Raw genomic sequence first — 26,751 nt, 5'->3', positions numbered from 1 at the left:
TGGTCCCTCCGGGGGGAGGGGCGGCGCCGTCCTCAGGGCCTCGGGCTCTGGGCCTCGGGCCAGGGGAGGTCCTGCTTCCCCGCGGCCCTTTCCGGCGGAGGGCGCGGCGGACGGCGAGGGCCGGGCCCAGCGCCCTCTCCGGGGGAGCCTGCGGGGTGCGCCCGGCCGCCCTCTCCGCTGCCGCCCCGGCCGCCCCCTCTCTGCCCCCGGCCGCCCCCGCCGTGTCCCCAGCCGCCCCTTCCCGGCCCGTCTGCCCCCGACCGCCCCCTCTTTGCCCCCGGCCGCCCTCGCCGTGTCCCCAGCACCAGCCCAGCTCTCGGTGCCCTTGGCTGACCTTGGCTGACCTGTAACTAACTAGTACGTTCAAGGCGGTTCTGGCGAAGATCCTCGACCCGCCTCGGACGCGCTCGCCCCCGGCCCGCCCCAGCGGCCGCGCTCCTTCCTGCCCTCGGCCCCCACCCTCTGCCAGGACGCCCGCGGTCCTCTTACTGGTTTTCCATTGGAACTTCCACGGAAGTGTTGTCGCGATCAAGACAAAGTCATGAACTTTGGGTAGGAACTGCGTTTAAAGGTTCAGAGAAAGTTGCTAACTTCCCCAGCTCGGCTGCAGTGCTTCTCCAGTGAAATGTGACACTTTTGGTGGGTCTTTGGCCTTCTGTTCTGCTGATTGTCTTGTTCTTGGAGTTTCTGCTTGTTAAGCTGACGCACACATTATCTTTGTTACTGTTAACAGGAGATTTCACTTTCTAGCGCTGCAGTTTATTGGAAAATGGTGACGTCTGTCACCCTGCCAACCCCCGAGGCCACTGTGGCTGCTGGGGGCCGGGGACCTGGGTGGTCACTGGCTGTGGCTGATACTCCTAGCCTGGGCAGCCCTGTGGCAGGTGTGGCCAGTGGGTGGGGTTCTGGCTTTGCCAACCTGAATGTCCTCCTTGCTGGAAGGTACAGGCTCCCAGCGATGCTATCCACGGGGCAGAGTCTGGGTCTCCATTCGGGACAGGGGTGTGCAGAGCCTCCTCAGGGGGGCACCTGGTCAGACTGGACCATCAGGAAGCAAAGATTAAGGCGGTAGAAGGACACAGCCCATTAGGAAGCAAAGGCTTGTCAATTGGGGGTGGGTGTCCCCTTGTGAGTCCAGAGTCCCTGACCCGGATGCGTTTTCCAGAGACGTGACAGGCTTTTGCACAGTGGGCACAGTTGGGTGTTTGAGCGGGAAGGTCCTGGCCCTCGTCGCGCACGCCAGCCCCTCTCTGCCCCTATGGCCTGGTCCTGCCTCGGCAGGTTTCTGCCCTTCCTAGGCCAGGCCTCCTCCCACTAGCTGCCCTGAGTGCCCTGTACCCCAGGGCACCCCCTTCCTCTCTGCACCTACAGAAAGTGGACTGTTGCTCACACTGAGCCTTCTGGGAGGGCCTGCTGCTGTGCATTTGTGGGTAGGTGGGCCTGGCCGCCTTCTGTTCCCCTACCCAGCTCAGACCTGTCAGGAGGCCGTGGGTTCCGAATTAGGGAGCTTACTGTGAGATCTGGCAGATATGGGGGCTCTTGTCCAGCTGTGAGGCCTGGGGACCCTTTTCCCTTCCGGCGGGTCTGGCTCTTGTAGGAGTACTGGCTGAGATGCTATGGCGGTTGGGGGAGTTCGGACCAGCATGTCTTGTTTCTCTTCAGTTTATGGGGGAAAAGCTAAGATAATTGGGGTACAGTGTGCCTTGGCTGCAGACCCCAACAACTGAGGGAGTTCCTGAGCCCCTTGTGACCACCAGATCTCAGAAGGACCTTGGAGATGAGGTGGGAGGGGGTGGCGGGGCCGGTGTGGCAAGTGCAGTCCCGGGGCTCAGGGCCCCAGTTCTTTCCTGGTGGACCCTGCTTGTTGAGGACGCCCAGCCGTTGCCGTGGAAACACCTCAGCGGCAGCAAAGGGCCTCCCGCCCAGCACCTGGGAGCAGCATCTGCAGTTAACAGGGGGCCCTTCTGGAGATTTGCCCTCAGTAGTGGCAAGAACGCAGTGGGGTGGGGCCGGCGCAGCTGTGGCCGAGGGCTCAGAGCTGTTGTGTCCTGCCAGCTCCTGGAGCAGGCTCACAGCCCCTCCTGAGACGTCCGGACACCCGGACCTTACAGGCCCGTGCCTCCGCTCCTTGTTCCCATCACGTGCTTGACTGTGGCCTGACCACGCCAGTCGCCTTGGGAACCCTGGGAAGGAGCATTGCTGAAGGCCGGGCTAGTGACAGTCACCAGAATTCACGGTGTCCAGTTGCGTCGGCAGGGGCCCGTGGCTGGTGGCCTGGTGCTGGTCACCCTTAGGCAGGGCAGCCTGTGGGCCCGCACACACCCAGGCCCTGGGTTTTCCCACAAGGCTCCATCCTTGTAGCCACATAAATGGTGCAAATGACCCTTGGCAGGGAAGAGCCTCTCCCATCCCAGGGAAGCCCATGCGCATACACATGCACGCACGCACGCATGCACACACACACACCTGCGCGAATCAGCAAAACCCCAAAAAAGTTGAGCAAAGTAGAAAATTACTCAAACTGATGATAGTAGTTGAAATCTTGAAAAGGCCAGTGCACAGAAGAGATTTAAAAAAAAAATGAACTCTGCTGTTTAAATATCACCAGGCCCGCCAGTGCCACCTCTGGGCGTGCACGCCCAGGGCCGAGAGCAGGGACTCCAACAGATGTCTGCACTCCGTGTTCACAGCAGCGTGGGTCACGGCAGCCACGGGGGGCAGGGACACGGGCGCCCAGCACGAATGAAGGGATGAGGGGTCGCGTGTCCTGCAGCCTTGAGAAGAGGGACGGGCCGGCACCTGCTCCCGCATGGAGGGGCCTAAGGGCCCTTAGTGTCCCCAGGCAAGGCCGGTGAGGCCCCGGTGTGCTTACGCTCCAGGCTTGGAGCTCCCAGTGCTGTCAGGGGGGTTGGCGTCACCCCCGTCCGCAGAAGCTGGGTGGGCTCACAGGTTTCCTGTGGCCGCAGCGCCGGGGCTCCCCGTGCTGCCGCCCTTCCCTCTCCATCTGGCCCGCAGCGTCCACGTTCAGACTTCAGTTTCGTACATGACCTTACAAGCAGCTCCTACTTGGGGCCCCTGATGGGAAGGATTTGGCCCCAGAGCCAGCAGTCATTTGAGGGACCCTGCCCAGCTGACCTGTGTCCATCGGGCCTCCCAGAAGGGGTCCTGCTGGGCCCGCTGGGGTGCGGGCGGAGGGCTCTCCAGGGGTGAGGCATGCTGAGACCCAAACAAGCCACACCCGAGGGAAGAGGAGTGTGGGGGGCGGGCACAGGCGCGCTGGTCAGAGAGCCAGAGGAACACCGCGAGTGCGTGTGCGTGTGCGTGTGCGTGTGCGTGCCGTGGGAGGACTTGTGAGGGCCAGTGGGGACCCGTGCCCAGCCAGAAGGGGCTGGACAGGGCAGCAGGGAGCGCAGGTGCTGAGGGCACAGCCTCCTTCCTCTCCCTACCCCAGGGAGCTCACTCGGTGGTGGGGTCCGCACCGGACGCTGCCCAGGCCGAGGGCTGAAGCTGTCCGCGACCTGCAGGTGCCCAGCCCCCTCCCGGCGTCACCGTCTCTCTCAGACGTGCAGTCCCAGAGAGCCAGCGTGGTGGCCTCCCGGGGGCAGCATCTGACGGACCGCCCATCACGTGCTCCGAAGTGGGCCGAAGCACAACGGGAACTTGCTGGCTTGGTCTCTGGGTCCCTCGGGCCTTGCTGTGCCTTAAAATAGCCATCTCCCTAGAGACTGCTTCTGGAGCAGGAGGACGCTCCCGCCCACTTCCTCGGTCTTGTTCCTGGCCAGCGCGCAGGTTGGGCGCTGCTGGGGGCCGAGGCCAGAGAGGTGCACCCGGTGGGTGGACGCTGAGGGTGAGCCCACAGTCCCCCAGGAACTGAGGGAGAAGGAAGCTTGCTGACGGCTGGGCGCGGCTGACGGCTGGAGGCTGTTCTTCGGGACCGGGAGGTGTTGGGGCACCCTGGGCCCAGGCTGCTGACCGTGGGAGCCCAAAGGGTCCCTCTCCGGTGAGCGTGTCTGGACATCTGTCGCTTCTGCCATCTCTAGTAGCTCAGGCAGTGCCGTTTGTCAGGGCAGGGACCCCTGGGCCCCCAGGACCCAAACTCCAGGCCTCCCCACGCACCGCTGCGGAGCTGGGCCCCACATCCCTCGCCAACCAGCCCGTCCTGTGGGCTCTGCCTCATGGGGAAGCAGGTGGGCCCACGCTTGGGCTGCTGAGGCCCCGGCTCGGGACCCACAGCCACATGGCGCGGCCTCATACCTCCTTTCCTTTTCCCTTTTGGGAAACCTCAAGCCTGAACACGAGGGGGAGGAGGAGAAAAGCCGGCAGGCCCCCCCCCCCGCCCCCCCCGCTCGGGGTCCTCTTGTCTCCGCCGCTCCCCGTCCCCCGCTCCTGCCCACACCCAGGGCCGGCGAACCGGGCCCCAAAAGGGTCCCGCTTTATCTTCGAGCCTTTTCGCGGGCGCCTCCGCTCGCAGCTCGGTCCCTTGGGCCGCCGGGGTGACCCGTGCCGGTCGCTCCCACAGGCGCGTTGTGTTTATTCGATGACTCAGACCCACAGGAGGCCCCGTCCCCCTTCTCGCTGCGCTTCCTTCGTGGACAGTCCGGGTCAGCGTGTGCTGGTCCCCGACGTGCTCCCCACCAGCCCCGCCCCCATGTGAGCGGTCACGTCTACACCGGCGGGGGGATCCGGTGTGACTTGCCGCCGGGCTCTGTCTGAGCTAGGCCGCCAGGGATGGTCCCCTCGCCCACGGCTCCCTGAGCAGCGCCGAGGAGTGGCGTCCCAGCTGCCACACGTCGTCCCCAGCTCGCCGCCGTGCTGACGAAGGTTCTCTGTCCCTGAGGTGGAGAAGAGCTCGTCCAGAAGGACACGTGCTTTCTTCCCCTCGCCGGACAGCTGTCAGGGACAGAGCCGGTCCCCGGTGTCTTCTGGCGGCCAGCAGAGCGGAGCTCCGCGGCCACTCTGACGCTGTGGACAGGACGCCTTGCTGTCCCCTGGTCCACGCGCTGTGACGCTGTTGGCGCCCAGTGTGACGGTGTCACGCTCGCTGGGGGGACTGGACGCTTTGGCCCCGAGGAGCAGAGCCTTGGTTTCCCCGTGGGACCTGGGCCCTCCTGGCCGGGAGTGACACTCACCGGCCACAGTCTGGGCGCCGCGGCCGCTGGCTGCTGCTGGACATGGCTGCTTCTTACAGGCCTCTGTCATGGCCAGAGCTGGGAGGTCCACGGGGGGCATCCCCCGGGAGTCGGGCACTCATGGTCCCTGGAAGTCCTTCCTCTCTGATGACCCGCCTCCTGGACACACCCCGTTTGGGGCGTATTTTGCTCTCAGTTCTTCGGTTTTGCCCTTGGTGTTGAATGTGGTGTTTGTGGAGGACACGGACGTGGTGCCGCGCGGAGATCTGTCCAGCCAGGTCGCTCAGGAGTGTGCAGCCTGCCCCACCCTGGCGTCCCGTTTCCTGCTCCCTCCTGGAAACATCCTTCTGGAAGCCGCACATTTTACACGTCCATTCGTTTCTTTTTCATATTTTCCTATGAAATCCGTGGTGGTCTCCCACCACCGCGGCGTTCCTCCAGGCGTGGCTTTTCGTGCCACAGGATTTCTGGACCTGACGCTCCACCCGCCGGCAGCACTCCGTTCTGTGTCGGCGTGACACGGGCAGGCATGCGGACGGGTGTCCCGTGGCAGCCGGACAAAGAGCACAGATACAGTGGCTCCAGCCCCGCGGATGTATTCTGTGGCAGTGTTGGGGGTCGGAGGTCGGCTGTGGGCGAGCCGTGGGCTGACGTCAGGCTGCGGGCAGGCTGGCTCCTTCCGGAGGCTCCAGGGGCACCACCCACCTCCTAGAGGAGCCTGTGGGTCCCGGTGTCCTGGCCTGTGGTCCCACATCCCTCAGGTCCTACTTCCTCTGGCCCTTCTGCCTCCGTCTTTGCCCTGTTCAGAAACCCGTGATGACCCCGGGCCTGCCCGCTGGGGACGGTCTGCATCTCAGGGTCCTTCACACGATCACATCTGCAAAGCCCCCTGTGCCACATGTGGCGACAAGCCCACAGGTCACTGGGGTTCGAGCGTGGACAGGTGGGGGCCAGTGTCTGCTGACCACAGCCCCTGGGGGGGAGGGGGGACTGTCCCCGGTGGTGCAGTCTCAGGCAAGGCCACAGTGACCCGCGTGAGCCTCCGCACAGCTTCGCCAGCGTCTCCATGGGCAGGTTCGTGGATGCGGACACGTGGGCCGGGAGGTAAATGCACACGCGAGTTCCTCCCAGGCCGGTCACCGTGCTGCTACCCCGCACTGTGCTGCTCTCCCACACCGTGCTGCTCCCCCGCGCCGTGCTGCTCCCCCGCGCCGTGCTGCTCCCCCACACCGTGCTGCTCTCCCACACCGTGCTGCTCTCCTGCACAGCACCTGCCACGCCACGTGTCGCCGCGGCTTGGATGTTCACCAGTCTGACGGGAGAGAAGTGGCATCTCTGAGGTTTTGCTCTGCCTTCTGTGACAGCAAGGCCGTGTGGCGGCCCTTCGTGTGTCTGTGCCGCTGCTCCTGTCCGGCTGACCCTTCTCTTTCACTTCTAGAGGCTCATTAGGTCGGGGACACGCTTTGTTTCTGGTGCAGACTACAAAGTTTTCCCCCGTGTTGTGTTTTAGACAGACATGTTTTCCCCACGTGGAAGATGTTCCGTTTTCAGATCTTGTTTATTGGCCTTTCTCCTTGTGGCCAGGGGCCTCGCATCACAGGAGTGCTGTCCTGTCTCGGGTCACAGAGCTCTCTGGGCACACTTTTGTGGGTCACGTCTACGGTTCGGCTGCACATAAACGCTCACGCAGCCGGAATCCATCCTGGCGATTGGGGTCGCGAATGGACCATGTTGGATCCGCTCTAGACAGCCACGCCTGCCCCCAGCTCAGCCCACTCTTGAGTCTTCCCGGGGAGAGCACAGCCGCCCTCACCCCTGTGTTCGCTTTGAGCCTGTCAAACCCAGGTGTAGAACCAGGTCATCTGCAAGCAGAGGTGGTTTTAAATCTTTTGTTAGGTTTTGGCCTTGACTCTAGGTGCTGCGTTTGCTGGCTGGGGTGGAGATCTCTTGGGAGCCCACTGCACTCTTGGCCCATTTCTCTGTCCACATTCCTTGTCTGTCGGAGGGACAGTTGCAGGACCTGCCCCTAGGGAGCCGTGGGGACGACATGAGGACATGAACATGCTCCCCCCAGGGTGCACGGGCACCGGGTTGAGGGCCTGTGTGGCTGACGGTCCTGTGTGGCCAGGTCCTGCCAGTGGTTGGCTCGCCGACCATTCTACTGGGGGTCCTGGGGCAGGAACGTGGCCAGACCTGTCTCTTCTACCTGGAAATGAAGCTCCCCCAGATGGCACTGGGACCCTTTGGCTTAAAATGATAAAAACCTCATTACTCTGCGCCGGGCCTGCTGGTGAAACATCTGGGAACAAGGAGGACAAGACCCAGGTCCGTGGGGCTGGCAGAGGCGGCAGAGGCAGGTCAACAAAGCATATGCGGCGCCGGGGACGAGCCATCTCAGAGCACACAGAGCCCGGCACACCTGCCCCTCCTGCGCGCACCTGCCACACGGACTGCCCGCCGTCCTGGGAGAGCCCGGCGCCCTCCCTCCACCCCGGGCGAGGGGCCCGCCTGCCATGGGGCTGGACGTGGGTTCCCGGTTCAGGGAGGCCAGGCGCCCTGTGGGAGGTGCAGTGTAGACCCGCGCCCCTGCTCTCTTTCCTCCAGCCCAGCCGGACTGCCCGCACCCCCTCCCCGGCTCCAGAAGCTCCCCGGGTGAGATCAGGAGACAATTTCCTCGTAATGTTTGAGGCTTTAAGTACCTGTTGTCAGGCGTTTGCTTTCTGGGGAACAAAAGCTACTTGGAGAGGAGAAGAGCTTCGGGTGGATCACGAAATCAGCAGAACATGCCGACGGCGCTGGATTAGAACGGCCGTTACCGAGCCATCGGCCGCCCCGGCTTCGGGTTGCCCCGGGCACTGCCAGAGAACCCCAGCCGCGTGGGCCGGGCAGCGGAGCTCCTCGTGCATCGGTCGGATTCTGTCCTGTTGTCCGCTTCCGTCCTCGACTGGAGGACGCGGCTCAGAGCCCGGACCCGGGCCGTGGAGGAGATGGTTAAATGGGGCAGCCTGCTCCCAGCCCCGGAGCCCGAAGCACTTCTACTCTCGTCCTGGGAGAGCCGCCTGAGCGGGACGGCGGGGACGGCGCAGACAGACGGCGGGGACCGCGCCCAGCCCCAGCACCGCAGACCCTGCTGTTCTGAGCTCTCCTGGCAGAGAAACCGCGGGGGCCGCCAGACCTGGCCTTTCCAGCTGCGGGGAGCTCCAGCCCCTCTCGGGGGGCCTGACGTGACCGACTCCGCAGGGGAATGCTGGCGCCCTCGGGACAGTGACCCTGTGGGCCCCACAGCCCAGCAGCCTCCCAGAAGCGGTGTGGTCGGCCGGCCTGGGTTAGCAGAGGGGAGCCAGGAGGCTCGGCTCTCCGAGGAGAGGGCTGCACGGGAGGGCTCCCGACAAGTGGCAGGGAAAGCGGTCAGACCGGGGCTCAGGTTAGAGTTCAGAGTGGGGGGTCAGGTAGAGGTCAGAGAAGGGCTCAGGTTAAAGGTCAAATCGGGGGCTTGGGGGCGAGGGCAGAGTGGAGTTTCAGGGTAGAGTCAGAGCTGGGGCTTGGGTTAGAGGTCTGGGTGGGGGGTTGTTGTTTCTTTTTTTTAAAGATTTTATTTATTTATTTGACAGACAGAGATCACAAGCAGGCAGAGAGGCAGACAGAGAGAGGGGAGGAAGCAGTTTCCTTGCGGAGCAGAGAGCCCGATGCAGGACTCGATCCCAGGACCCTGAGATCATGACCTGAGCTGAAGGCAGAGGCTTTAACCCACTGAGCCACCCAGGTGCCCCAGTGGGTGGGGGTTTGTGTTAGAAGTCAGAGCAGGGGCTCAGGCAGAGGCCAAATCAGGGGCTTGGGTTAGAGGTCAGAGTGGGTGCTCGGGTTAGAGGTCAAATCAGGGGCTCAGGGTAGAGAGCAGAGCCAGGGCTTGGTCCAGCCGTGAGCTCAGGGTAGAGAACAAAGTGGGGCTCAGGTTACAGAGGTCAGAGCGGGGGCTGGTTGGAGGCCGTCAGGGTGACGGACACTGGATGGAAGCAGGGTATGTCCATAGATGGGCTCCCTCGAAGGGTCTGGGGACTGTGTTGTGTCCTGAGGCCGCAATAACGCAGCGCTGCCGCTGGGGGCCCACGGCAGCAGAGACACGTTCCCCCACAGCTCTGGATGCCAGACGCCAACGTCAAGGTGTGGCTGGGCTGGGCTCCTCTGAGGCTCGGGGGAGGCGATTTCCCATTGGACTGGAGGACTAGCGGACATGGGACAGACAGAACAGCACGTGTGTGTTTAGGGTGAGTTGTATGTGACCCAGGAGCCCTCGTAAGGAAACAGACACAAAGAGGTGGCCAGACCTACATGTTTCCATCTGGGTTTGGGCAAAGAGGCCGGTGCGGAGGAGTGACTAGACTCGGGGAGCGGAAGGGGAGAGTCGCGTGAACTAGGTCCGTCCAGAATTGTCTTGGCGTCGACTTCCCCATGCTCGGGGCACACAGTTCTGGTGCGGGGAGGACCCGTCCGCCGTCGTCCACCTGGGGCTTCTTTCTGGAGGACGACGGGACGGTCAGGGGCCTGTCCTGACCTGCTGGCGTTTCCATGTCTTAGCCCATGACGTGTGAGCCCGGGGGCACGCTGTAGTGGCCGTCCTCCTCCTCTCCCTGCCCCCCGCGGAGACGTTCCTCAGAGCGTCCCGGCTCGGACGGGACACCGGCAGCTTGCTCCTTCTCTCTTTGAGCCTGTGTCTCCGTCCGGAGAAGAGGTCAGGTTAGCGACGTGGGTCTCCTTTCACGAGGCGGGGCTGCACGTGCACCGCCCACCTCAAGGCCAGGTTCTGAGTCCGCGGGGAGGCCTCCGTGGGCAGGAGGTTGGGTGGTGGGCGCCTCTGGTGGGTGGCGAGGAGGGGCGGGGGCAGCTCCGGGCATCTCCTGGTTTGCGGCCCGCTTGTCCCTGCTGAGGGTCTGGGGAGCTCTGGGGAGCTTCCCGAGGGGCCCGCGCGGCGGCGGTCGGCACGAAGGCCGTGCACGCGAGGTCTCTGCGGTACTTTCTCAGAAAGCGTCTGTCGAGTCATCTGGCTGCCGTGGGGGTGCTGGGGCAGGGCAGTTTTCATGTTTCATGATTCAAGGCGGAAGGCTGGGGGGAAATGCCGGTTTTCCACAGAAAGCACAGAATGGCGCGCCCCGGCTGACGCAGAGGACGTCCGGCGCGGGCCCCCGGGCACCATCGCTGCCACTGACACACAGGCTGTCCAGCAGGGATGCGAGATACCATGGGAGTCACACTACGCGTTTGCAGAGAAGTCGCGTCTCGTGGAACTCAGCCTGACGTTTACATGCGTGTGGCAAGAATAGTGGCTGACCACGTGGCTCTTCGAAGTCTGCTTTGCTAGAACTTTCCCACAGGGTCCCGGATCCAATGTCGCCTCTCGAGACTGAGAAGCCGGGTCACCAGACTCTGCCTTTAGGCCCTCTAAATTAGGGTGAATTCCTGTCTTTCAGGTTCCCAAGGTATCCCCAGTTCCTGGGCCTGTCAACAAGTGACCTTCTTTACTTGCCTGTGGGGCCAGGAGCCCCACGTGCACACCAGGCTGGTCCAGCGCCGCCTGTACCGCTTTCAAAAACGACCTCCCCGGCGAAGTCTTGGTGACATCACCATGAGTTTAATTACGTCCCACGACAAGGAGAACAGACTCCTCCTGTATGTAGACACGCTGGCGTGAAAGTCGGCGTCTTTAAGAACAGTCGCTGAGTTTCGGAGGAGTTGGGTGGGGAGAAGGGGTCAGCGTCTCAGTCCTGCTTGTAAAGGTGAGGTTTCCCACACGGGCCGTGAGCTACGGAGGGTTTGAGAGAAAAGAAAGGTGGGATTTCTTTCTCCTCTGTTCTCTCTCCAGGCAGGCGGAAAGTCTTGAGTAAGAGTGAGGGGATGATCCCAGGGTCCTGGGGTCGGGCCCCGTGTCAGGCTCCCTGCTTAGCGGGGCATCTGAGAGAAACGGGATTTCTTAAGTCTGGAGACCCAGACAGCGGAGAACCAGCAGTGCTTCCAACCAGAGGTCGTAGAAGAGGTCATCATCCTCATGAGGTCCGCCAGGGCCGCGTAATTAAATCCAGTTTCCTGAAGCCACGAGCTTCTCCATTAGTTTTGGAAGGTCTCCGGCTCCGCAGCGTGGTTTCAGGGTCCCCACGGAAGCCCTTCCCAAGGACTTTCTGAATGAAGACAGAGGGCTCTGGTGTGCGCTCGATGGTAAGACGGCGATCATCTCCGAATGCGGAGACAGTGAAAGCAGCCATGGTTCGAGATCTGACGAGAGTGTTTTGCAAAACGATGCAGCTGACGAGGATATTTGGTTATTTCCGTGGCTGTGCCATTTATGACAATAACTGGAATTACCAGCGATTCTACAGGCTCTAGGGGCGTTGGCGGGCCAGCTTCAGCCACTCTGCATGATTCTGAAACACGGGTATTAGTAGCACGTGAGCGGACGGCAGAACCTAAGGGTTAGCGACGCTTCCCGTCTGACAGCTTCCGGGTAACCGAACGCGTCATGTAAGCCTAACTGGGTAACGTCTATATTTTTCTAAGGACAAATAACAAATCAGTAACAAATCATAACAAATCAAAAAGACTGTGTTAAATTTGATTTGGGGAAGATTGTAAAAAATAGGCAGAAGTTTTAAAATATTTGATTAAATAAGATCACAGATCACAAAGCTTACTTACCAATTTAACCAGAATGACAAAGACTTTAAAAGCAAATACAGCAAGTAACATGCGTGGGGGGAAAAAGACCACTTTGTTCTTCCCTGGCCGCTGGGAGGGCGGTGCTTACGGCTGTGTGACCGGAGCCCAGGGAGCCAGGGCTGCCCGACTGGGCACAGGCAGTGGCCGTCAGAGCTCCCAGGCTCTCGGCTCACCAGGAGCCTCCAAATGTGCCTCGTTGGACGGAGGTGGAGACGCTTCGGAAGCTCCGGGCTTCTCCTCCTGAGACCTCGGTCAGGAGACCCCGGGGCTGGGGTTAGGGGGTGTCCGCCTGCCCCTCCACGTCTCTCGGGTGTGCGGAGTGGGGAGAACCCGCAGGCTGTCCCCTGTGGCAGTCTCAGAAATCCTGAGGAAGAGCGTGGGGGGCGGCGGAGACAAGCGGGTGACTGGGCTTTACTGGCTGTGGCCGCAGCCCACGGAACACATTCAGATGATGGCCGGGTGCCCCGGGGCCCCACCGCTCCTCTTTGTCCGTCTGCGTCTCTTGGGAAGGCCCCAGATCGGAGGCCAGGCTCGTGGCGAGATGGGGAGGCAGGACAGCCCGTGGAGCCCGGCGGTCTGTGGCCCGCTGAGAGAGCGCTTGGGTGTCCCTCCTGCAGACGACTTCTGGGCTGTTTTGCGAAACGAGGGGTCGAGTCCAGTAAGCACGTGGTTCTTGCACGAGTGGCCTCACGCGTGGGAAGGGCTGGAAAGGCCTCGGGGGTGACCTCGCCTCCTCCCGGTCTCGGTCCGGCAGCCCTACCAGCTGGGAAAGCAAGAAGAGCGGGACCACCTGTCCAGGGCACCGACCGCTCTGCTCTGTACCCCACGGCTCCTAGGACAGCGGGCACCAGCCACGTTGGCTTCCTGGGGCCACTGTGACAAGTGACCACACACCGAGGACCCTCCCTCTGGTCATCACATTTCCTCTTGCCGTAGACCTGCGTCCCCCAGCCCGCGTGGAAGCCCGTCCCCCAGCGTGCAGGGGTTCGGATTCACGTCAGCCTCTGAGGGAGGCGGGGGCAGAGACCAGACGGTCTCCGTGCGCGTCGCGTCCTGAGGACTGGCTGCGGGAGGACCGTGCGAGCAGACACCATCTGCGAGCCGTGGGGTCCTCACCGATAATGGCTCTGCCGGCACCTTGAGCTTCGACTCCCATCTCCAGACTGGGAGAAAGCACCATCTGCACTTAGGCCACGGGGTCTGCGGTATTTGGGCAGCGCCGCGGAGCCCGGATGCCTTCCTGGGGCTCCCATCTCCCACTGCCTCCTCCTCATGAGGACTCTGCGGGGCAGTCTGGGATGATCTCCTGGGAAAGTCACACATCACAGGGCACAGGGACTAGGATGTGGGTGTCCCTGGGGCCATCGTTCTGCTGAGCACGGTAGAGACACAGCCGTGGTCAGTGGACACGTGGGCACGACAAAGCCGTGGGGGACGTTGGGCTGCCCACAGGCACCTGAGGCTCCTGGACAGGGGTCTCTCTGCTGTGTGTGGCCGCAGTGGGCAGAACCACCCCAAGAGCCTGTCCTCTCTGGTGGCCTCCTCAGCCCCGGCCGGCGTCCTGCTGCTCCGGGTCAGCAGAGGTCCCCACCGGTGTGATGTTCCCGCAGAGGAGCCGCCTCACAGTGGTCACCGCCCCTGTCCCCACCAGCAGGGCTCTGTCCATCCCAACGCCCCTTGGGGACCACATTTTCAGGACTGTGCTCCTTTCAGAGAACAGACACCCTGTCCCCGTGTTCACTTTGGGGGAGAGTCAGGGAAGACGGAACTGCCTCCAGCCTTTCTTTGCGTGGAAGGCCTGGGCGGCGCAGAGGGCAGGACCTGGGCTGTGGCCTCCCTTCCCTGCCCACTCTTCCCGCCGTCAGGAACGGGGCTCCCGTGTGTCTGCCCCCGCCCCAGCCTGCGAAGAGCATCGAGGACGGGCTTAACTCGTGGCGTCAAGACCTTGTGGGGGTCTTTGGAAGTACGAAGCGAAGCAGGTCTGAGGCCGGGCGCAGGTCCCCAGGCTGCGAGCTTCCCGGCAGTCAGCCCAGCTAGAGGACGTTGTAGGCAGGGCTTTGCGGGGCCCTGGGTGGCCTGCACGGGTTCCCGGGCAGCTTTGAGATGGGAGCTGGCCAGGCTCAGCCTGGCCGAACGCCCCCTCCACGCCCGGGACGTCACGCCAGCCAGCTTTGCCTCCCTGGGGCCGGCGGGAGGTGTGTGGGTGTCGCCTTGGAAACCGCCTCTGCAGCTCGCGAAGGTCCTGCACTGGGTGACGTGGGCGCTCAGCTGACGGCGCTTGGTTGTCGTGTCCAGCACCCCACAGCCAGTGGTCACCCGCCACCGCCTGCCAGACACCCTCGTTTGAACAGAACAGACGCCAGAGCGGCGGGGGCTGGGGTGCCGCTTGCCCCGTGCTCGGGTCCCGTCTGCGCCCGCGCCCGCACTTCGTCTCCACACTGTGGATTAAGAGCATAGCCTTGTGGTTTCTGCTTGGGTTTATAGAAATCTCCACACGTTCTCAAAAGCCTTTATAAATTCTGTTCCAGGGGCTGCGTGGTTTTTCACGGAGCTCACTTGCCCGTGTCCATGAGGTTGTTGGAAGATAAGGTTGCTCGAAAGTCTGTTCTAAGCAGTTTGCTCAACTGTGATGAACATTTCCCGGAAAAAGCACCTTTGTTCCCTTTCTTCCCAGAGAGGGAACGTGGCTTCCTTCAAGGCCTGGATCCCACGGGCGTGGCCCGAGACCCCGATGCTCACCGACACTTCTGGTCCAGGACACCTGCCTTTGGGTGTGGCACCCGGGACAGTCTCCCACCCACCTGGAGGTCCAGAACCTCCCATTTCCTCTCCTTCTTTCCCACCCAGCCCACCCCTGGCTCCTGCAGCTTGGAGACCTGAAGCCCGAAGGTGTGGGGCCCCTCGCAGGTGGCTTTGGTCACCTGTCCATGAGCGTCCTCCCTACGACTTGGATGGGGGGTGAGGCATTGCTCCCCCCCAGCCTATGCTTTTGTACATTAGCCCCGCTTCCTTTGGAGACATGGGTCCCTGGTTCTGACAGATGCCCCCGGCCGCTCGGGCTTGCCCCAGCTGACTCGGGGCTGCTTCTTGGGTCTCTCTGTCCCACACGTGTAAACGCCACCGATAGCACTGGCCGGCTGTATAGTCCAGTGCCCTGGGGGACTAGCATGTGAGAGCCGTGTGGGACCCTGTCGTCACAGGAGGGTTCCTGTCGCCACGGGGATGGTGGCCCAGGGTTGACGAGGACAGCAGCTCTCGCACGTGGGGTCCTCCTCGGCCTCCCCCCGCAGCCCTCCAAGTCAGCAGCCGCCCCGAGCGCCGGGAAGGGGTGCTCGTCCCTGTGGGGAGGGGCCTGGGCCCCGGGGCCGTGCTCTTGGCTGGGTCCCGCCCCACCCAAGACCTCCCGTCATTTCTGGGTTGCGTCTGGTGCGGGCAGCAGGGCTGGGGTGGCGGCGTGGACACGGGCGCCCCGTCCGTCCTCCAGGTGTGCATCGTGCAGAAACGGGACACCGAGAAGATGTACGCCATGAAGTACATGAACAAGCAGCAGTGCATCGAGCGGGACGAGGTGCGCAATGTGTTCCGGGAGCTGGAGATCCTGCAGGAGATCGAGCACGTCTTCTTGGTCAACCTGTGGTGCGTGGCCCGCTGCCGCCCTCCCTGACCCCAGGGCCCTCCCCCCGCTCTCTCCTCCCCTGCCCTGGGGACTCCGCCTGGTCAACCTGTGGTGCGTGGCCCGCTGCCGCCCTCCCTGACCCCAGGGCCCCCCCCGCTCTCTCCTCCCCTGCCCTGGGGACTCCGCCTGGTCAACCTGTGGTGCGTGGCCCGCTGCCGCCCTCCCTGACCCCAGGGCCCCCCCCGCTCTCTCCTCCCCTGCCCTGGGGACTCCGCCTGGTCAACCTGTGGTGCGTGGCCCGCTGCCGCCCTCCCTGACCCCAGGGCCCCCCCCGCTCTCTCCTCCCCTGCCCTGGGGACTCCGCCTGGTCAACCTGTGGTGCGTGGCCCGCTGCCGCCCTCCCTGACCCCAGGGCCCCCCCCGCTCTCTCCTCCCCTGCCCTGGGGACTCCGCCTGGTCAACCTGTGGTGCGTGGCCCGCTGCCGCCCTCCCTGACCCCAGGGCCCCCCCCGCTCTCTCCTCCCCTGCCCTGGGGACTCCGCCTGGTCAACCTGTGGTGCGTGGCCCGCTGCCGCCCTCCCTGACCCCAGGGCCCTCCCCCCGCTCTCTCCTCCCCTGCCCTGGGGACTCTGGATGCCTTCAGCTTCCCCGTCCCGGGGCCAGAGCTGTCCAGGCGTACGGGTCTCCCGACCTACAGGAGGGCCAGGCTTTCCCGCCAAGGGGCCTGTGGCCTATGGCGTCGCTGGCACTAGAGTCAGTGGGGAGAGTTCTGGGGGCCTGAGCGCCTCCATAAAATGGGCACCGAGACCAGCTCCTGGATGGCAGGGAGCCTGAGAGCGGCAGTGAGATCACTCTCTCCCGTGTGGGGTCCTGCTGCCCAAGGGCGCCTCCCCACGCGGGGTCCTCCCTGACACTCCCAGCCTGGGTCCGGGCTCCCTGATGGGCTTACAGACCGGACCGCGTCCCCGAGGGCCCCTGTGGGCACAGGTGCCAGGTGGCTGGGAGGGCGTGCACACGCGGAGCTCGGGTCCTGGTAGCGCCGCCTTGGGATGATCGAGCTGAGGGTCCCTCAGCTGAACATGGGGGTAGACAGAAATGTGGGACTGGCATTGTTGAGAGCGACTTGGCGCTAGCTTCTCCAGGGACACACTCAGGGCTGAAGTCCCTCCCCCCCCCACAATGGATCATTCCTCTGGGGCCTCCGCAGGTGCGAGAGGTCCCTCAGCATGGCCAGCAGCCCGAGTCAGATCCCAGGGTCCTGCCTGCGTGTAATCAGGAGGCAGGAGCTGGCCATGTCACAGGGGATGTAGCCTTGCCCGGGTACTAGTGGGAACAGAGTGGGACGCCAGGCCGGCGTGGCAGTGGAGCCCGGAGCTGCCCGGGCCTTCTCCAACTCCTCACCCCTGGACATGGGCCCCGCCTCCCGCGCTGTGGCCGGAGAGCCCTGCGATCGTCTGGTCCCTGTGCTAGCAGAGGGGATGGCGGGGCCCTGCTCCTGGGGAGTGCCCGTGGGAAGTTGTGGGTGTCCAGGCTCTTAGATGGGGGGGTCATCGAGTGCGGTGGGCGCTGTGACCCCAGCTCGCTTCCCACATGTGGGCCACACTCTCGCACGGTGCCCGCAGGTACTCCTTCCAGGACGAGGAGGACATGTTCATGGTCGTGGACCTGCTCCTGGGCGGGGACTTGCGCTACCACCTGCAACAGAACGTCCAGTTCTCCGAGGACACGGTGAGGCTGTACATCTGCGAGATGGCACTGGCCCTCGACTACCTGCGCAGTCAGCACATCATCCACAGGTATGTCCCCAGGGAGTCGCCTGTGGGTGGCTGCGCTCCAGCGGGACCTGGACAGGCTCCTGCACAGTCTGCCTGGCCCCTGGCCTCCAGACCTGCCTGCAGGTGTGGCTCCCGAGCCCATCAGCGCCTGGCTCCAAGCCAGTTCCACGGCTGTGCACCTGCTGCCCCTGGGGGTGGCTTCCATGCAAGCAGCCCCAGGTGGGCTGGGAACGGGGTCCCCTTCAGCTGGTCTGTCCAGCTGCTAGGTCCTGCCTGGCCACCACCTAGCAGAGGCCGTTTGCTCATCGGCCATGCTCCTGGGGGATTGAACAGATGTTAGTGGAAAGCAGATCAGGAAGATAAAGATGGCATGTTAGAGTCAGGTAGATGGGGTCTCTGCGCTCCTGCCCTGGAGGACTGTTACCTGGTTATGATCCAGGCACAGGTGCTGCCTGAGCTCCGAGAGTCAGGCCCAAGGAGGCCCGAGGTCAGCCAGAGGGAGGCATAGACCCCAATCATTAATTCTGTGCAGCCCCAGGGCTCTGGAAGAGTGGCCGGCCCCGGGGTCTGGGTGAGGGGGCCGGCATCTGTCCTCCGGGGCTGCGGCACCCCTGCATCCGGTGCACTCGCCCCCGTCCGTTGGGCCGCAGCAGGTGGCAGCTGGAGGCGCCCCCGGCCCCAGGCCCAGAATAGCTCGTGTCGCCTGGTTCCGCCACAATGTTGCGAGGTCCGTCGCCTTAAGGCCCACTTTGGCCTCTGGGGCGTCTGCCTTGAGTGGGGAGGGGCCCAAGGGACCCCCCTGCCCCGCCAGGGACTGCAAGGCACGAACAAGGCACGAACCGTGGCCCCGTTTCCTGCTCCCTCAACAGAGACGTCAAACCCGACAACATCCTGCTGGACGAGCAAGGTGAGCCGAGGCCGTGCGAGGCCGGGCACAGGGCGGGGTGGGCGGCGCGCATCTGGCCCACGGGATGCGTCTCCCGTCCTTGGGACACTCGCATGGTCTCCTCTGCTCGCAGGGCACGCACACCTGACCGACTTCAACATCGCCACCATCATAAAGGATGGGGAGCGGGCCACCGCACTCGCCGGGACAAAGCCGTACATGGGTGAGCCACGGCCACTGGCTTGCTGTGTCCGGCCCAGGCTGGGGGGCGGGGTGGGGCTCGCTCGGGTCACATCCCTGCAGGCACAGGGCTGTGTGGGACGGGGGCATAGGAGGATCCCACCACCCACACCAGGGGAGGAGGGACCCCCAGGCGGTCAGTGGGGAGGGGGCCCGGGGCCTATGGTTCAGGATGCTCAGCTGCTTCTCCCTCCTGGAAAGCTCCGGAAATCTTCCAGTCCTTCGTCAGCGGTGGGAGCGGCTACTCCTTTGAGGTGGACTGGTGGTCAGTGGGGGTGCTGGCCTACGAGCTGCTGCGTGGATGGGTACGGAGCACGCTGCGTCCCCCAGGGGTGGCCTGAGCCCTCAGGGAAGGATGAAGCTGCCCTCCTGTCCCCAAGGGTGCTCAGTGTCTGCGTGGAGAGCCACTGAGCAGGTGCAGGAGGGCTGAGACCTATTCAAGGGTCTCTGGGGGGGTCCCTGTGCTCTCACCCTGGTGTCCCCTCCTGGGGACCTCCGGGACCCCCCACCCTGGAGGACAGCAGCCCGTCCTGGCCTCGGGGCCAAGCCGCCTGGGCCCAGACCTGCTTCCTCCCGGGCCCTGGGCTCCCCTGGGAGCTGCACCTGCGTGGGGGGGGGGCTGTGGCAGGTGCCTCTGGCTGTGAGGTGAGGCCCTTGGTGCAGCGCTGCCTCCCCCGCCCCAGAGGCCCTACGACATCCACTCCAGCAACGCCGTGGAGTCCCTGGTGCAGCTGTTCAGCACGGCGAGCGTGCAGTACGTCCCCACCTGGTCCAAGGAGATGGTGGGCCTGCTGCGCAAGGTGAGCCCCTCCGCCCGAGGAGGGCCGCGAGCACCCTGGCCACAGGGCCCGGAGGCACCCTGAGAAGACCCGGCCCCCGCTGCACCCCGAACGGCCTGAGCACGCGGCTGTAGCGGCCCAGGGGACCGGGTCAGCGCTGCTGTCCGCGCCTCCATCTGGGGTCCAGGGCTGGGCTGGCCCCACCGCTCTCCACTCAGGGAGCCCCACTTGGAGCACACGGGTGCCTGTCGGGTCAGGATGGGGTATGGGAGAGCTCGACACACGGCCCCGCTGGCTCCTGGCCCTCAGGGCTCTCCTCTGCATGCACTCACCCCTGCCGGACACCTTCACCCCTACAATGATAGCCAGGCAGCCAGAGGCTTCTCCTGGTCCCTGGGGGCTGTCCTCCCGGTCTGCACTGACCACTCTGCCCAGGGGCCTCCCACAGTGGGACCTTGGCCCCCAGAGACCCCAACAGGGAGTGGGGACCATCTGTAGGCCGGGCTTCACACCGAGGAGAAGCCTCAGGTAGGGTCGGCCACGTTTTCTGTAGCAGGAAGGACAGCATGGGGGGGGGGCACGTAGCGCCCGTGACCGGGCCACACAGGGCGCCCTGGGGCCCCCTCAGAGCCTGTCCAGGTCCTTACTGTGGCCTTCCTTGCCACTAGCCAGGCCGAGGCTGCCGCCTGCTGGCGAACTGTGGTAGAGGGTCCCCGGGGACCCCACCTTGGCCAGGCTGTCCCGGCGGCCACGTTACGGCACTGACCCGAGGTCGGGTCTGTCTTGCCTGGCCCTTGAGGTCCTTGCGGCGAGAGCTCCCTGGAGTTCCCTGGCCTGGGGCAGGCGGTCAGCTGTGGGACTGGGTCGTGGGGCCCAGGCACGGTCTCACGTGGACCCCATTCCAGCTCCTCACAGTGGACCCCAAGCACCGAGCGTCCAGCCTCCAGGACATGCAGGCGGCCCCGTCCCTGGCCGGCGTGCTGTGGCAAGACCTGAGCGAGAAGAAGGTGGCGCCGGGCTTCGTGCCCAACGTAAGCCGGGGAGGCGGTGGGGGTGGCTCTGGGAGGGCCTGGGCGCCCCGCCGGCCGGGCTCAGCTCCCGCCCCCCCGCAGAAAGGCCGCCTTCACTGCGACCCCACCTTCGAGCTGGAGGAGATGATCCTGGAGTCCAGGCCGCTGCACAAGAAGAAGAAGCGGCTGGCCAAGACCCGGTCCCGGGACAGCAGCCGGGACAGCTCGCAGTCGGTGAGGGACACGACGCCCCCCAGGCCTGCTCGTCCTCCTGTGCGGATGGGGTCCCTGCTGCTCCATCCTGCCCCTGGCTGTGGGGCTCCGGGCTGGGGACCCATCATGCCCAGCTGTGCCCCCGGGGTCTCCCACACTCGCCCTGTGTGCGGAGCTCCTCTTACAGGGACACCCTAACCCCAGACGGCCCTCTCCCAGCCTGACTCTGGCACATTCCAGGGAGCTGGAGGGTAGGATGTCACTCTGCGGGGTGGGAAACAGAGTAACCCACAGCAGCCCCTCTCCTGCCCCGGGAGGGTGGGGCGTCCCTGGGGAGCTCGCGCTGTGAGCGTGGGACCAGCCCTGCCCCGTCCCCCGGGTATACCTGGTCCTCACAAGAGCACATGGGGTACAGGGGTGGATGGCAGGGGTCACAGCGGTGACCCTGTACGCCACGGGTGCCGCCCCACTCCTGGACCGGACCGGCAGAGGCCCCCAGCCCCAGCGCCGCCCCCTTGCACCTGCTCCCCGCACAGGGGTGAGGCGAGGAGTGGGCAGGGGGCCGGCTGCTGGTGGCGGCCCTGGTGAGCGGGGCTGGAATTGCGGGTGTGGCCCTGCCCATTCCCCCTCGGGGGCTGTTCTGCTCTGGGTGTGGGGGAGGCCGCGGAGCCCCTCCCTCCTCCGTCCCGCTGGGAGTCCTGCTGTTCCGAGGCTGGAGCCCCCCAGGGAGGCCGCAGGCGTTGCGTTGCGGGTTTTCTCTCTCGTGGGCGGGGTCGTTCTCGGACGCGCTGGACTCTATGGACCGCGGCGCGTCGACTTCTCTCTCGTTCCTGCTTCTGGCGTCTCGCCCGAGAAACCGCCGCCCGACGAAGGCCACTGAGGTCCAGTCCTGAGGCTTCTTCTGAGAGTTGGCCCATCTCGCCTCTGGGGTCCTCTTTCGGGGGGGTTTTGCGGAGAGCGTCAGGTCGGGGTCCAGGTCCGACCTTCGGCCCGTGGACGCACGCGTTGGAGAGACAGTTCTTTTCTCGTCGAATGGCTTGGCGTCGTTTTCAGACGTCGGTCCTCCGAAAATAAGGGTTTATTCACGGACACACGAACCCACCCCTTGATCTGTGGGTCCCCCTCGTCTGCCCGGTGCCGGCCCCAGCTGTCCGATGACCACAGCTTTGGCGTCCGCGTCGAGATCAGGGACCGTGAGTCCCGCTCTTTGTCCTCTTTCAAGATCGCTGGGCGGCTCTAGGTGTCTCGCATTTCCGGTGAATTCCCAGTGGCTTGGGGAGTATGTCTGCTCAGCGGGTTTTTGCTGGAAGTGGAGCCGGTCTCGAGGCCCCTGCCACTCCACACCAGGGGTGACAGCTGTCGGTGTCAGTACTGCCCACACACGTGTGCCCGCAGACGAGGATTCACGCGAGGGTTTACTCAGGAAATACGCCCGGGGCAGTTGGTGTCAGAGTCCCGAGGACACAGCTTCCATCTCCCGCCCCCGCAGCGCTCAGCTAAGGGGCGGAGGGCTGTACGTTTCTCTGGTCTGGTGACTCGTGTGCGTGTGCGTGTGTCGGCCGAGAGCCGAGTGGTGCAAGTGTGGGCGTCCTGCCCCAGAACAGGACGCGCACACGGACACAGCACAGGGCTTCCTGTGAACACGCGCCCCACAGCCGGGGAATAGGGGTTCTCTGTGCACCCTGTGGTGTGTGAGGCCCGCGTTGGCACCACCCGCTTCCACAGTGCCCTGGATTGTTCTGGAACCGTTCTCGGGCTTCCTGGGAAACCGAGAGGAGCACGGTTAGCCGGCTGGACCGCAACCCTGGCCGCCCCGTCCTCCATGGCCCTTCCCGTACCGCCTCACCCTCACTTGCTCCTCGGGGGGTCTGCGTGTTGGCGGCTCCCCTCCTGGTGTGACGCGGACCCGTGCCCAGAGAGCCGGAGGCCCTGGCCACATCGTTTCTCAGGCGGGAGCGCGGGCCCTTGTCCGTTCATTATCAGCAAGAAGTCGGGCAAGGCTCAGATGCGTTCTCGGCCCAGAAGCCCTGTTTCCTCCTGATGGTGGAGACCGGCCACTCAGTCAGGGTGGCGACTCCTCTGGGAGGCCACGGAGGCAGGGCCGTGACCGGCAAGGACAGAGCCGTACACACCGAGGGCTGGCCTCACCTTCAGCGAGCACGGACCCGCTAGTGGGAGGGGCTTCTGGGCTTGGGGTGCCCAGACCCCACGTGGGCCCGGGCGCAGGTCACCGGATCCCCCCACCGCAGACAGGAGTGGACAAGGACATCTGGAGGATGTGCCACTTCCCGCTCCTCTCGTGTAGGTGCCGTCACGGTCAGCGTGGTGCAGACTGCGGATGTCAGACAAGCGAGGCTCTCTCTGGCTCTAAGCCCAGCCTCGGGCCAAGGCCACAGAAGTGCCACCGGCCGCCTCGGGTGACGGCAGAGCGGGCCTCGTCCTTCCCGTGGGGGCATGGAGAGGACGTCTCTGTCAACCTAGAGGCTGTGTACCACACCCAGAGCTATGCGTGACTGTGCCGCCGGCTCAGCCGCTGCACCCAGAGCTGCCGTGGGGTCATGCGTGCTGTGGCCCCCACCGTCTGCCACGACCCAGGGGCAGGCTTGCCAAGGGAGCAGGAGGAGAATGGGAAGCTGCATCCCTGTGCCCTGAATGTTCTAAGGCCGAGGTACAGACTTAACATTGTGGATGGGGACACTTGTCCCTGCCCACGCGAGCTGTGACTTATTTGGAACCCAGGCTGCTTTGTCGGGGGCAAGACTTCTCCGGCTCTTCCACCATAACACGAGGACGGCCACGAGGGCTCTACCAGATGCCATAGGAGGGCGTCTTGTTCATGCACTTGGTGGCCGGCAGTGGACGCAACAGCCACTGGGTGGGGCTGGGGTCGCTGCTCTTGAGGTGGGCGTGGCCAGGTGTCTGCTCAGATCTCGCGTCCAACAGACGGGTGAAGACGGTCCCCCCTCCCAGGTGTGCTCAGGAGAGCGGTCACAGCTGTGCTTGGGAAATGGTGGTGATTTCCCATCAAGGTGACTGACGGCTGCTCTTGAACCCGTGGTCTCTCTGCGTGTGTGCACGTGTGCACGCGTGTCTGCGTGCTCAGTGTCCACCTCGTTGAGTGTTAGGAGCACTGTCTGTGCCACGTCAGATGTCACTAGACCCCGGGCCTCGAGGTGACCTCCTCGTCACCACACCCTCACTACCTGTGACCGTGGTCACTCCCACCTGGTTAGGGGCGGCTACGTTCTGTCCAGGCTTCTGTCGTTCTGGCACGCCATCGTCAGCGTGGACGGCAAGGAGTGCCATTGTAGAAAACCGGCAGCGCAGAGCTGCTCCGTGACGCCCCGGCCCTCGCCAGCTCATTCCTTAGCTCCTTTTGAGCCTCCAGGAGAGCATGGTCACCCGAAGGTCCTTGGTTCTTGACTCTTGAGTCTGTCGACCCCAGACGGACTCTAGCTGCCCGCTTCTCTTGAGACTGTCCCCCTCGGCACTGGCCCCGGCTGTTCTGGGATCCTCACTGGGCTGTCATGTCTCCCATGATACGGGAGTCACCCTGCAGCGTACTAGACCCCGCTCCAGGGGTCTTGCCAGAGGATGAGCTCGCCGGGCATGGAGGGATTCCCCATGCGGCCGCGTAGCCCACGCCCCGCCCTCGCACTGCCCTGCGGCGCTCACCCAGCTTGTCCTACCGAGGCAGGGAGCGCCTTTCCGACCTTAGCAGATTCTGCACCAGCCGTGCTGCTGGCGACTGGGCCGTTCTGAGGCCAGGAGGGCAGGTAGAGGCAGATCTGGGGGGGCTGCTCTGTGCCACCTGCAGGAGCCTGAGCGGGGGTCCCTCATGCAGGCCCACAGGACGAATGTGCCCGCCTGTACCACTCAGAGGCCCTCCCAGGTTCCGGGGTCCAGCTCCTTCCTTCCCACGGCCTTGGCTTTGGCGCCGGGAGGGGAGGGAGCTAAGCCAGGTGTGGTTTCTGGCCAAGTTGTGCTGTAGACCCTGCCCTCTTGTCCGCGTCCGCTCCGAGGCAGGAGCTTCCATCCTGGGCATCCTTTGGCCCCTGGCTAAGGGTCATTCAGGAGATGCAAACCCCCAGATGCTGTGGTTGCTGGGACAGTTTCTCCAGCAGCCCAGAAGATCTCCAGAGAAAGCACAGGTGCAGGAGGAGGAGAGGCGGGGCGGGGGGGCGTGCTCGGGAGCCACCGGCGGGGACGGGAGGGCCTCAGAGTGTCCACTACACTCATCGGTATGTTTTTCTGACTCATAGGAGAATGACTACCTTCAGGACTGCCTTGATGCGATCCAGCAAGACTTTGTGATTTTTAACAGAGAAAAGTGAGTGTGTGTTGGGGGTGGGGAGCAGCAGGCCGAGAGGGTCTCTTGGCTCTCAGCCACACAAGTCCTGAGCCCCAGCAGCCATGAGGCACCAGGGGGCCTGGGAAGTGGACAGCCACTATCCTAAGGCATCTGGGGAGCAGCCCTGGGGGCAGAGCGCCGAAGTCCCCAGTTCAGGCTTGTGCGGGAGGGCTCCTTGGGAACTTTCAGTTCTAAACAGGGGCCTAACAGCCAGAATCTCCTGGGGAGACACTCGGTGCACTGCCCAGACAGGCCGACAGCTCGCGGCCCTGCGGAGTCGTGTGGACTGCTACCAGCTACTCATTCCATAAACCCTTACTGAGTGCCAGGGGCTGTGGGTCAGGGTGGTAAGACAGGCCACAAACTGCTGACACGCCTGCTGCAGGGGAGGGAGGAAGCCCGGCCCCGTGGGCTCAGGAGAGGAGGGGCATGGAGGGCATGGAGGGCTTCCTGGAGGAAGCAGCTCTGAGCTCTCTCTTGCCTCAGTGAGCAGGATGATGTGTGGGCACTGGTTTAAGGCACTGGCTTCTATCACGGAGGTCAGAGGCCTGAGTTAGAACAGACTCAGCCAAGCTCTCCGCAAAGCTTTGTTCCAAGAGTGGACCCACCAGCCCACTGCACGAGCCTCAGGCCACCATGGTCACACAGGGGGCTGCGGGGCTGGGCGTCACTCTCAGTTCTCCGCAGCGCCCATGGGGGCAGCAGGTCCAGCCGTGTTCCCAGTCCTCGGACAAGTGGGGACTGGCCACAAGTGCCCTGGGGCTGCTGCAGAGAGCCCCTCGCTGTGTTTCCCCACCAGGCTGAAGAGGAGCCAGGACCCTGCAAGCGAGCCCCTGCCCGTCCCCGAGTCTGGGGATGCTGTGGAGGACCGGGAGGCCGTGCACCCTGTGCTGCCCATGTGTGGCTCCCTCTGTCCCTCCCGCCTCGGCGAGAGTTAATGCTGCTTTGGATACTCAGTCTGCCGGGACGACAGGACAGGCGGCGGGCCGTGGCCCCACATGGACGTTCCCAACCAGCCAGCCTCGCTCCTCCCAGCACAGAGCCGGCTGGTGGCCCTGTTCCTCCCTGGTCCGGATTTCCCTGGAGCCCACGTGCTGGCTCTCGGAGGCACCGGGCACGCGGAGGCTGTCAGTGTGGCCAAGGGCTGCACCAGGAGGCTGAGTGCCCCCCTCCCCGGAGGCTCTGTTTCCTGCAGTTGTGGCCTGTGGCCTCTCCTGGTGGCTCCCTGACCTGCTTCCCCTGACCCATTCCCCCTGGTGGGCACCAGCCCTGCAGTGGCCACTGGACACCATGCACAGGCCACCAGGGCCCACTCAGGCTTGCGTGTCCGGGGGGAGGTGAAGATGTTTTTATAGATACTCCTGCCGTGTTTCTGTAGATTTCTCACCTCTGAGCATCATGACATAAGAGCCATTGTGGTGTCTGTGTGGTATGTGTCACGTGCCCATGGCCGTGGGTCTGTCCAGGATCTAGCCACAGGCTGAATGGCTCCCCCAGTCCCGCAGCTGCAATGGGGGGCACCCTGGGGGCACAGGGCCTGCCCCAGAACCAGAACCAGCACTGCAGGTCATGTGAGGGGCTGGCAGGGCCGGGCAGAGGAGGCAGGCTCCCAGCCCTACTCGCCAAGGGCCGGGGAGTGAGACACATGACCTCACGTGATCACATGGGGACACAGGGCTCTGGTCAGCAGCAGGAAGCCAGGATCCAGAGGTGGCCAGCTGCAGGATGCCCTTTGGGGGGTACCAAGTGCCCAGGAGTTTCTAGATGGAGACCTGGTGATGTCGGAAACTCGAGAAGAGGTTTAAGGTTTCGTAAAAATATGTGAATCTTGAGCACACAGGTTGCCCCATTGGTCAAGTTCAGGTCTTGATCTCAGGGTCTTGAGTTTAAGGTTTCCTGTGTTGGCGGCAGGGAGGTGGGTGTCACCTGGCTCTGTGATCATCTCTCTCACTGGTACCTGAACAGGGGCCCCAGCAGAGCCCCAGAAACCTGGCTGGGAGGCTGCACTGACCCTGGGCCAGCAGGAACATGGAGACCACCAGGTTGG

General features: G+C 64.2%; 1 protein-coding gene across 5 annotated transcripts in view; it reads left to right on the top strand.

The window, feature by feature from the left end:
* STK32C (serine/threonine kinase 32C) overlaps positions 1 to 26,117 on the top strand; it is a 68,870-nt gene extending 42,753 nt beyond the window's left edge. For 2 of the 5 annotated variants that reach the window (XM_082721562.1, XM_082721564.1), the window contains exons 3-12: positions 15,319 to 15,470; positions 17,073 to 17,246; positions 18,095 to 18,132; positions 18,245 to 18,334; positions 18,553 to 18,656; positions 19,035 to 19,151; positions 20,036 to 20,161; positions 20,243 to 20,374; positions 24,616 to 24,683; positions 25,504 to 26,117. In XM_082721562.1, coding sequence (XP_082577688.1) covers positions 15,319 to 15,470; positions 17,073 to 17,246; positions 18,095 to 18,132; positions 18,245 to 18,334; positions 18,553 to 18,656; positions 19,035 to 19,151; positions 20,036 to 20,161; positions 20,243 to 20,374; positions 24,616 to 24,683; positions 25,504 to 25,642 — 1,140 coding nt within the window. In that variant the 3' untranslated portion in view covers positions 25,643 to 26,117. Of the gene's footprint in view, positions 1 to 260; positions 553 to 14,683; positions 14,793 to 15,318; positions 15,471 to 17,072; positions 17,247 to 18,094; positions 18,133 to 18,244; positions 18,335 to 18,552; positions 18,657 to 19,034; positions 19,152 to 20,035; positions 20,162 to 20,242; positions 20,375 to 24,615; positions 24,684 to 25,503 lie in introns of those variants that run through there. The other 3 variants (XM_082721563.1, XM_082721565.1, XM_082721566.1) reach the window with 3 other exon arrangements.
* Positions 26,118 to 26,751: the final 634 nt, after the last annotated feature.

Source organism: Mustela nivalis (genome assembly GCF_964662115.1).
Source record: "Mustela nivalis genome assembly, chromosome: 2".
Lineage (NCBI taxonomy): Eukaryota > Metazoa > Chordata > Mammalia > Carnivora > Mustelidae > Mustela > Mustela nivalis.
This window is presented reverse-complemented; position numbering and strand designations above follow the sequence as displayed.